We start from the raw sequence: 11,644 nt of genomic DNA, 5'->3' as shown, positions 1-11,644 counted from the left end.
TGTGGAGTTTGCATGTTCTCCCCGTGTAAATGTGCAGGTTTAAGGTAATAAAAAAGAAGTGTTGTGCTGCAGACCGAAATGAGCATGCCAGCCAGTAGCCAGGTGTTACATACTCCACCTTAAACAAGGAAGAAGATAATAAGGTCATCCATCAGTCGTTAAAACGTCCAGGCTAAACAGAACACAGAACCAATATCCTCCTACGTGTTTTCTTAAATTAGTCCTCATAAATATAATTAAGAAAGTTCCTAAAAAAAAAAGTCTACGTCGGATACATGACGTGTTCTTAAACTGTAGAAATGTTCGCACCTGTGTTCTTGATGTGTATCTTGATGAATCTCATGTGTTGTAAATCCCACATAAGAAAACATTGGTAACTGTCTTTGTGAAAACTGCATACGTAGGGTTTAACAACAAAATGATTCTTAAGAATGGTTGGTGAATGTACAATTATTGTCACAAAACATTAGTGTTGGTATAATCATTTGGGGGGGGGGACTTTTTGATGTGATAAATACAGTGTATGCGGTGTTTAAGTATGCCACATGTGAAACATCAAGACACAAGAAAACGTTATTTAGTTTAACCATATAACCATTTCATGGTTATGTGGTTACACAGATATTATTTATTTAGGCAGAATGCATGATATGAACACAGATTTAAATTGATAAAATATATAATTTAAAATAATAATGCTCATTACAAACAATTATTTGGACACTTGGACCTTAAAGAATAGCCCTTGTAAATCTCAGATGGGAAGCAACCATCTTATTCCAACCCATATTTACCTTTAATGTTAGGCAGTCACCTTTAGTGGCCATTGTGATTGGGAGCAAAGAGGAAGTCAATAGAGTATAATGAGGGATAAAGTCCTCGTAGGGAGAAGGCTGGAGTGGATGTTAGGGTGTAACAAACACTGGACTTTCACCCTGGAGGCCACTGTTTGTGTCCCATGTCCTTTCAGTGTACGTATATTAACTTACATCATGTACATAATGAACTTTGCTTGCGTAGAATGTTTGAAACTCGCTGCGACTCTCCAATACTGGTATTGTTTAAGGAAGTGACCTATTTCGGGTTAAACTGAGTCACCTCAGCTAGATTGATTGATTGATTGATGTCTTTATTACTCATGACAACATGCATATTCTCACTGCACAAACAGGCATGATTCAGGTGTCAAGTATTGGAGGGATCTTGGAGATTCCACAACAATAAGATCTTAAAAATCTGAAAAGATTCTTAATACAAGATTTGTTTGTTTTCAAGCAAATGATTTTTGGGGCTTTTCCCTCCATCTCAAAGTGTGAATGAGGATGGATGGTGTGATTAAAAACTGGTTGCAGCGTTCAATTCTTTTTGTGAAGTCCTCTGCTTTTTTACAAATGTGTCATATAACCAACAGCTGTGACGTCATTGTTCACTGTGTACTGTGCTACCTGGAGGGTTTAAATATAAACATAACATGACAGCTGAGCGGTAACTATTGTCAGCATAGAAGCCTATAATTAAAATAAAGAATAACAATCTGTCAGGTTGGAAGGTTTAAGTGGCGTCGTGGTTGTAATATTAGACAATGTGCACCTGGGCACACGCCCGCAAGAGGCTCCAGAAGCAACACACATACTTTATACTTGTTTAGCCTGTTTTTGTCTGTTGTGGTCCACATCTCTCTTTGGGTTTTGTCATTATTGGAAATTATTTTGTGTAATTTTTTTATCTCTTTGTAGTCACTTCATGTTTGTTTGTAGTCATTTTGAATGTCTTCCTAGATGTCTTGTGGATTGACATTTGGGTCATTCCGTGTCATTTCATCAAATGCCTCCCACCTGACCATCTCAGAATGTCCTGAAAAAATTCAAGTACAAAGATACACTTGTTACTAGGACAAATCCAAAATATTAGGTCTCTACTGTCAATAGTTTTCTCATGAAACATCATTGAATGAAGGGTAGTTTAGACGGTTTTTGGCATCATGCTCTGAAAAGCCATTTTTAAACGGCAATATCTAGAAAACTATCTCACCTGTGGCCTTCAAAATTTCTACAGTGTATATCTGTTACTAAACGCCTCCAGACATGGAATATCAGGGGTGTAGCTCAATGATAAACTAGTATGGTAAGTACTTAAAAAGGGGCTTGTTGAAATAAAGTAGTACATTTGAAGGATGGCTGAGCTCCCATTTTTGCAGATAAAAGACTTCTATCACTTCTGCCTCTATCTCTGGTGTTAGCTTAAACATTCTACAAAATATGGTTTCTCTCAGATGATTAGTTTCACAGATATTAAGGCTCAAAAATGGAAGTAAACACATCTTTGCCCAACTTCAGAGTCATATTCCAAAAAACTGACAACACGTATCAGGTCCAAACTTACTTTTTTTTAAAGATCATATTCTTGTTAAAATCATATTAAAAAATCGGGAGGGTGTTTTGCCTCAATTTGTCGCAGTGATTTTTTAAAATCCTGATATTGGTGGGGTTTTTGTGGCTGGTTTTGGTACTGCATGTCCTAACAGCCTACTTGTAAACATCATAGGAGGGCAATTCAATTTTGCTTTTTATCATTTACCAAAGACTTACATGTGACTAAATGCTACTGATAAATTTAGCCTCACGAAAACATTAAAATCGATCACAGTTGTAGTTACAGAGGCAATACGTCCTTGAATGTGAGTTAAACATGGTGAAAGCAGCTTTTAAGGTCTTAAACCATGAACAAACATAGCAAAATATTGAAGACTGTACATTTTGTCATACTTTAAGTACATACATTACACAACCAAATCAAATAATAATCTTAATTTGAGCATAAATATTTTACATTACAGTACAAAAGTCTCCAAAGTTTGATATTGAATAACAGTTTGTCTCTATGCTCACTATGAGGGATCACACATTTTTCATCTTTTAGATCCAATTCCTTAGTCACATTCATTAATTTGGCACTGACTTTACAAATAGTCTAATGTACATCTCTGCTCTATTGTGCTCATCTTTTTTGATGGCATACATGCACCCAGTTTCTGTAGAGGGAACGTCAATCCTTGCAATTCTATGCTGCAGTGGGACATTGCACATGTCTTCTCTTCTTGGCCAGTAGAAACTCTTGGCAGGGCCATGTGGGTGCATGAACTGAACCAGTACATCTTCATCTGAAACATCTCTGATACTTCCTATCCACCATTTCTGATCATACACACAACTCACATATTGTCTCATAGTGAGCACAGAGACAAACTGTTATTCAATATCAAACTTTGGAGACTTTTCTACTGTAATGTAAGCTGTTTATGCTCAAATTAAGATTATTATTTGATTTGGTTGTGTAATTTATATACTTAAAGTATGACAAAATGTACAGTCTTCAATTCATTTGTTCATGGTTTAAGACATTAAAAGCTGCTTTCAGCATGTTCAACTCACATCCAAGGACTTATTGCCTCTATAACTACAACTGTGCTACAATTTAATGTTTTCATAAGGCTAAATTTATCAGTAGTATTTAGTCACATATAAGTCTTTGGTAAATGGTAAAAAACACAATTGAAATGCCCTGCTGTGATGTTTACTTGTAGGATATTAAGACATGCAGTACCAACGACGGCCACAAAAACCCCACCAATATCAGGATTTTAAAAAATCACTGCGACAAATTGAGGCAAAACACCCTCCTGATGTTTTAATATGATTTTAACAAGAATATGATCTTTCAAAAAAAGTAAGTTTGGACCTGATACGTGTTGTCAGTTTTTTGGAATATGACTCTGAAGTTGGGCAAAGATGTGTTAACTTCCATTTTTGAGCCTTAATATCTGTGAAACTAATCATCTGAGAGAAACCATATTTTGTAGAATGTTTAAGCTAACACCAGAGATAGAGGCAGAAGTGATAGAAGTCTTTTATCTGCAAAAATGGGAGCTCAGTCACTCTTCAAATGTACTACTTTATTTCAACAAGCCACATTTTAAGTACCTACCATACTAGGTTATCATTGAGCTACACCCCTGATATTCGATGTCTGGAGGCTATTCGTAACAGATATACACTGTAGAAATTTTGAAGGCCACAGGTGAGATAGTTTTCCAGATATTGCTGTTTAAAAATGGCTTTTCAGAGCATGATGCCAAAAACCGTCTAAACTACCCTTCATTCAATGATGTTTCATGAGAAAACTACTGACAGTAGAGACTTAATATTTTGGATTTTTCCTATTAACAAGTGTATCTTTGTACTCAAATTTTTTCAGGACATTGTGAGATGGTCAGGTGGGAAGATTTTCAGAAATTTGATGAAATGACACGGAATGACCCATTTTGTAGATGAAGGCCATGGGGGCCCCTGACAATTTGGGGCCCTGGGCCTGTTCAGTAATCCACCCACAGGTGAGAGTCAGTTCAATGTAAAGTAATGTTTCAGTATGTATGAGGAATAAAACCCTCGGCATTGTCTTGGAGGGAGTTGCCCTCTACTCTTCAGGAAAACCAATTTAAGTTTCCTTTAAAAAAAATTTTTTTTATTTTTTTTTTACCATATGCAAAGATATGAATAAATATGTATATATAGGTAATCTGGAAACAATTGTAGTCCTTAACTCCTCAGTAGAAACAAGTTAAAAATGTTCCCTAAACTGAACCATGAGAAATGTCTGAGCTGCACCAGTTTAAGTCATTTCTGGATTATCAAGGTTTATCTTTAAAAAAGGTCTCAAATTAAATGAAACGGACATGTGCTGGGATTTAATGAGTCAACTTCAAATCTTTTATATTTTTGGTGTATGGAAAATAAAAGCTGATTTGCTGATTTTATATATATATATATATATATATATATATATATATATATATTCTTAAAAATCAGAAATATATTATATAGTCTGTGAGCGAACTCGATGACCTATGAGCACATCAGCTCCTTTGACCCACAGGTCTTGAATGGTGCTAAATAACACATAATTTCTGTGCTGTTGCTGCTCTCTAGTGGCATGCAGAAGAGTGTGCTCGTTTCCAAATGTGTAAGTGTGTCAGTTATTCAGCTCCATATATCTTCAATATATATACTAGGCTACATATTGTGTGTGCAGTTTTTGCATGTATAATTCATTTTCAAAAAATGTTTTGTATAATTTACTTCTAATTTAAGTATAGAGTGGAACTAAATACAAGTATGAGGTGTGAAAATCTAACATCAGTAGTGTGCGTGTGGATAAACAGCAAACAAAAGCAGCAACAGGGCTTCTGGTGCCGGCAGGGTAGAAAGTGGGAGAGCTCCAGGAAGCTGGGCCTTTTATTTCCAGACTGTCCTCCTCGAGAAAACGACCACATAGGTCGTGTGTCAAGCACCGAATTACGACCATATGTTACGTTTCAAAATAGCGCGCCCTCTAGCGGTCAAGTAAATATCGACACTCCGGTGTCTCAGACGATCGCCCTCCGTTAATCATCGGCAGAGACCCCCCCACACGTCGACCTAAACCTACCCCTTTGCACTTTTATACAAAAAATTACAAAAATGTGTTGTATGTAATGTAAATGTATGAAATGTAATCTATGGACCATTTTTTGTATCTTAATGCTATTGAACAAGCAACTGCCTGGTTTTCTATATTCTCATTATCAAGCAAAGAGACAAATTTAGTTCAGCTTGTAGTTGTGTATGAATATTAAGGGATGGGACTGTTCTTTTTTTATTATATTGAATTATACTCCGATGTAAAATTACTTTTTACATTAGTTTTATTTTGAGTGAGGACTGTTATGTATATGAATTTGTCATAGACTACATGAAAAATAAATATATAAATAAAAAACACAGAGCATGCAATGTTACTCCGGCAAAAGGAATTTGATTCAAGATGAATTATTCCAAAGCAAAGATAAGAAGCAAAGATAAGATACTCCGCTGCACGGATGTAGAAAGCATGCCTCCCTGTTAGATCAACCACAGACGTCACTTGAGCCACCAAACAGAAAAACTTTCCAATGTTGCTTTTATTGCATTGATTCCAGACCAGTGCATTTGGATGCAATACATCATCAAGTACCATAACAAAATGTCCCAAAATGTACAACTGAAAAGAAGGCACCAGCAATACACTTGTCAAAACCACGTTTGTTTCGTGTGCGAGTTGTGCAGCATCTCGATTCACCCCAACACTATTCAACGACATTTGACACATCATCATCATCATCATCATCATCATCATCATCGCGGCTCAGTTTGATTTGATCATACCTGAGAACCCAACATTTGGAGTCATGTCCCTTTCGTATGACACAGTCGGTCCTCAGTTTCACACAATTAATCGAGTCAGGCAGGTAAAAAGCGGATTACATTTTAAAAGAAACAGCAACGAGTCGAGAGGTTTCTTACTGTGGTAGTATTCTCACATAGTGGTATTAACACCTAGTTAAAAAGAGGAAATGAGCAGACCTATGCCAGTGTAACATATGTGGCATCGGTGGTGACGCCACAGTTGTTATCCTTCATAGACATGAGGACGTAGCCGTCGTTGCCCCAGTAGGTGGACCACGAGTTCTTAACCAGCCAGTACGGCTCCCCTTTCAGTGTGCCGTATCCCACCGCAAGCACAGCGTGGTCCAAATCCGCAGTGGTATTACCTTGAAAACACAAGAAGCATACAGAGTTATAGAGCGCAAAAGGCCAGTTGCTGCTGTAAAAAAAAAAAGTGGGAGCGAACGGCAAACTTACCACAAGCTGGTTCATAGTAGACACCATGGCTGTAGAACACAAATGATCGATGGGCAGCGTCGATACTGACAGCCGTCGGCCCGTTTTTAAAGAGCGCCAGCTTCAGGGCTTCTGCATCTCCTGACGTCACGTTGGTGTAGCTCTTGATAGGTGCGGTAAGCTGGGAAGCGTTCACGTGGCAAAGTCCATTCTGTTCAGACAGGGAGGCAGACCATTGTATACTGAAGCACGTCAGGACTGGAAACCGTTCTGCATGTCCCGGTCATACATGTGTCCCCTCGAACACTTTACTCCTAAGCGATCAGCCAATACTGCTAAGATCATTTCTTAAGGCATCTTAATACGGCGGTTACCGCTGATGACACTGCCCGTCGCCACGAGGAAGCCGTTGAGAGGGAATAGAAAAGCTCCCAATGTCATATATAGCATCTTTGGAAATAAATTTCCAACTGAGCTTTTATTGCCTCTGTTCCGATGGCAACTGGCCACAGGAGACATTCAATTGACCACTTGTGTAACAGAGTTTGTGTGATGCCGTGTCTGTGGGAGACGTCAGGTTAACCAGGCTGTTCTGAAATCTGACAGCAGACATCCCAAAACCGATATATTGTCATAAACAACAAAACAAACATGATGTGGTTCCGGTTCTGACTGTAACAGCAACCCTTACGGTCAAGCCCTGGCTTCTGAGGCCATTTTGTTTCAAGAGGTACAGGCTTCACATGTTGGAATCATCTTACCATCCCCTTATAAGCTCCGTAAGTTTCTGTCGTGGCGATGCCTCCATGTTTCATGATCCACTCGTATCCTCTCCACTCCTCCCCTCCGTCACAGCCGTTATTTCCGAAACCCCAGGAACAGTCCACCAGCATCTGCTGAGACAGGACCTGCAGGGAGCCGGTCTGAAAGCACGAGAGCCAAACACACCATCACACTTAGTACTCCACCGACACATTATCCTCTGCCCATTTTTTCTCTCTCCTTGCAGCGGGTCAACAACCTCCTGAGAAATCTCCATTATCATCAATCAGACAGCTACTGGCAGCTACAAGATCAAATGTTTGTGTGTGAGTGAGTCAAACAGTTTGTCAATCAGGTGCGGTGCCACTAAACCCCATACCAAACCATAGTTTGGATTGAGTTGCTTGGCAACACAGGAAACTGAATGCCTTGGAGCTTCGCCTTGTGCAGGATGGAGGCAGGCCAAAGCACACATTCATTCAGTTCTATTTCTTTAGAAACAAATCTGTCTGACATGAGGCAAAGTGGCACAACGAATCGTCTTGTGGGCCCTCTTCCGGATGAGAGAAATACTGAGCATCAGATGCAGATTTGTGCAGAAATTATACAGACTCAATGACAGAATTATGAATTTTCTCCACATTGCAACCCAAGTTAAATCTTAAATACTTAGAAAGATGCCAATAACCGAACACGAAACATAACTGCAATGCAAATCTGCCAAACAAGGCCAGATGAATTGCCATGCTAAACATGTGTGGCTTCACAGAGCATGAGCAAGTGGGCTTGTCAATTGAAAACACTGGAATGTGGCCAGCGACTGTGGCACAAGCAAATCCTTTTCACCTTCAGGAAGAGAGCACCCTCTACTGCTCCAGTGGTGGCAAAGCTCCAGCAGGAGCCGCAGATTGCCTGGTCCTTCACTGGGGTCACAGCACCTGCAGGAGCAGAGTTGAGGTTAAAACTGGGATGTCCTGCCAAAAAGATGCATCTTTGTTTTAACATTTTCTATTACATATGTGTACCATAAAGCCTCCAGTCAAGTGACTCGGGTACATTCACCCCTTGGTAATTTTTTGAGGGGAAGGGGAGCCCCCTGTTTGGGGTCTTTCCTGCTTTCCGTCCCCTCATGGTGGACAGCTCCGACATGGTGCGATCCGACAGCGAGTTCAGAGCCAAAGAGAAGGACAGCCCTGCTCTATTCTTCGAGTGGACATACCTAACAGGAAAAACAGTCATCAGGTATATATAATATATATATATATATATGTATCTATGCCGGAGTGTTATAAAGCAGACCTCGTCTGTATTTAACTTCTCACCGGAGGTTGTGAACAAAAGCATGTTCCCTTTTCTCATGCTCTCTTTTGTCGCTGTACCGACGCTGAAACTTGTCCTTGAAATGGTCGAACATGTGCTGTGAATGGCCGGATGCCGAGGTGTGGATGAGATCTTTCATCGGATTGGCCAACATGTGGTGCTCCACTCCTGGACCGGGAAACCCCCCACAGCTCATCCCTGCAGGGGCCAGATTCACAAAAGAGAAACATGTTTTCCCCTCCCCTGTTAAACTTTACTTAAAATGTCTTAAATGTATGCACCTCGACCAGAGCACAAACCTTCAGGCAGCGAAAACACTTTAGGGTCCACATGAGTGCTGAACTCGTCGTAGTCCACCAAGTATTTGTCGTAATGTGAGCCCAGCAGTGTGTTGTATCCCATCATCTCATAATGGAGGGGTGTGGCGGGCTCATCCTTGCCACCTGCACCCTCTTGATGGGTCACCCACAGTGTGTACGTGTTCTTCTTGTAACCCACGGTGGTCACATTCTGCCAAACTTCACACAGGGAACCTCCATAGTACTCCATCCGCAGGAACTAGAAGGCACATAAACATTGTTCACTTGATGAGCACACAGACAACATGTGTCAAGGTTAGATTCAATCTGAAATTGTGGTCATATTATTTTTGGAAGGAGTTTGTGGTGGATATGAGCGGTAACCGTTTCCCATAAACACTGCAGTGTGCTGATTTTAATTGTTCCGTCTTCACGTTGCACGTAATTTTCCCAGTCCTTAATGTTTACAGTACACCTACAGGCCCTTTCACCAGACGGGCTGCATGTCAGGGAGCGCTACGCTACATCCAGTGATGGTTGAAATGCAACACCGCAAAAACAGAAGGAGCAGGAAATATTTACATTTGGAATCCGTCTACTCGGGTTCAGTCTGCGGCTACACATTATAGACTTTCTGTACTATAAAACAATCCAGACTTGGTGGTCAGCTGTGACTGGCAAGCTTCAAACCTGTTTATGGTGATACGACTAATGTTACACATATCAATCTAATAACTATGGTTTGAATTTCAGATACTGCACAGAGCGTTTCAACACTCACAGACCTGGAAGCCCTGCACATCAGGCAGCGACGGCTGCGGTGCGACTGCTTCATCCTTTGTGCCGTTGGCCTGGAAACACTTTATCACATTCTGCTCCGTCTCTGTGGTCTCAGGAGTGATTTTATAGGCAACGCCCCACTGCTGCTCTGCCCCCAACTGATAGGTTGACACCTGGCCTGGTGATGAGCAAAGTGAGAAGTTAGACATTATTAGATCCTTACGTCTCAGTGTGCAATTACATATAGCCATTACTGTATCTGCAGCAAGAGCTTCATTTTGTAAGATACCCAGTATTTGTTTAACCCTTACACAGTGTGTGTCATCTCATTTGAATGTTACAGATACATGTGGTCTGCGACACGTAAGGTAAGTAGGTAAATTGAAAGTAAAATATGTTTTTAAAGCACCCAGAAATGTTTACAGTACAAAAAAATAATCTGCTGCTGCAACAGAATCATTAAATTTCTCATGCATTTGTGATTTCAGAAGTTTTATTTCTGATATTTTACCTCAGGATGGTAAGGATATAAAATAAATCATATACATACTCATGTGATTATTGAACATGAGTCAACAGAATACGTTCCTCAAAAATGCTTAATCATCCCTTTCACTTCTTTGTTTTAAGTACTGGGTGCTCATGTTTCGCTCTAGTCGCTTTGGTCTGACACAACAGCTTCTCAGTTTCACATCACTGATCCACTCAAGCAGGTTAAATGCCGAGTCAGGTTTAAAACAAAAGCCACAAGCTGGGTGGTTTCTTACCATGGTAGTAGTCTATTCGGCTGGACTTTGCAGCGAGGTCCAACCAGGCCTCAAAAGGCTCCTTGATCTCAGCATAAGGCAGGGAGATCACTCCTGCAGGGAACAATACACAGTCCTGTAATTAGGCTACATTCTGAGGGGAGGGAAAATAGATCCCACTGATGTTATCTAATATCTTACCTTTGACGTGATAGCCATTCCCAAAATGTGGAAGGGAAGGGACTGCTTTTCCCTCAGTAGCTGAAAACAAAAGAAAAACGACATTTTCAGCATAGTTCTCATGAGGACAAACGCAATGAATGTTTCTGGGAATATTGATAGCCGTCCTCAGACATTTGCTCAGTATTATCAATCATTATCACTTTAAAACATTTGTATGGCTATTAAACACTTCAGCAACTCTTCAGATCTGTATTTAGCTCAGGTACCACTGAATGAATAACGAGGCAACAGAAGGGCTTACAACAGATATAGTGTAGTTGGTGGTGTGTGGCAGGCATACCGAATTAAAGTGTAGTTTCGGTACATTAGCCATGTTTTAATGCATGCAGCTACCGCGACAAAGCAAGTCAACTTTAAAATGACAGATTTTTGCCTGAAGTTTGGCACCACATTCTCTGCATCGGCCCGTATCGGAGACAGAAGTTGCCTAATAATTGTTTGTATTCACGTAGCCTATGATATGTATTTAACACGCGTTTCTGCCAACTTTTCATTTAGCAACCTAAACGACAGCGTTCACGAAGCCAAAGATAACGCTAACGGCTAGCTCCTGACTTAGCATGCGACGTTAGCTAGCCTAACTGTACAACACGATACGCTAATTCTGTGTCGACCCTTACCTACTGCGACAAGCCACAAAAGAAGAGCCGCGACGCACCAACGCATCGTGTCTACACCGAGATCAGAAATACGGGATAAATAACAAATCAACACACATGACTCCCCTAACTACTGTCCCAAACACCGACCCTACGTCCCATTTCAGCCAATCACACTGTGGCGCAGAAGAGCCCTCCAA

At 40.4% G+C, this 11,644-nt stretch overlaps 1 protein-coding gene across 1 annotated transcript; it reads right to left on the bottom strand.

The window, feature by feature from the left end:
• Positions 1-5,977: 5,977 nt before the first annotated feature.
• On the bottom strand, positions 5,978-11,609 carry LOC311027907 (digestive cysteine proteinase 2-like). The gene is made up of 11 exons (XM_084032127.1): positions 11,466-11,609; positions 10,804-10,863; positions 10,624-10,716; positions 9,862-10,034; positions 9,077-9,335; positions 8,780-8,975; positions 8,483-8,676; positions 8,304-8,395; positions 7,457-7,618; positions 6,717-6,906; positions 5,978-6,625 (listed from the first exon to the last, which is right to left on the bottom strand). Exons 1-11 carry the CDS (start codon positions 11,509-11,511, stop codon positions 6,438-6,440), a joined length of 1,653 nt encoding a protein of 550 aa, XP_083888253.1. The 5' UTR covers positions 11,512-11,609; the 3' UTR covers positions 5,978-6,437.
• Between the last annotated feature and the right edge of the window lie 35 nt (positions 11,610-11,644).

This window comes from Eutrigla gurnardus (genome assembly GCF_963514095.1).
Source record: "Eutrigla gurnardus genome assembly, chromosome: 17".
Lineage (NCBI taxonomy): Eukaryota > Metazoa > Chordata > Actinopteri > Perciformes > Triglidae > Eutrigla > Eutrigla gurnardus.
Note: the sequence above shows the minus strand (reverse complement) of the source record. Positions and strands in the feature narration are given on the sequence as shown.

Bases quoted from the DNA above. Each gene is read 5' to 3' on its own strand.
- LOC311027907 (XM_084032127.1), bottom strand. From the start codon at position 11,511: ATGCGTTGGTGCGTCGCGGCTCTTCTTTTGTGGCTTGTCGCAGTAG. The intron at 8,677-8,779 runs GTGAGAAGTTAA...TTTTCCTGTTAG, and splicing joins GCTTTTGTTCACAACCTCCG to GTATGTCCACTCGAAGAATA. The intron at 7,619-8,303 runs GTGAAAAGGATT...TCGTGCTTTCAG, and splicing joins AGGGTGCTCTCTTCCTGAAG to ACCGGCTCCCTGCAGGTCCT.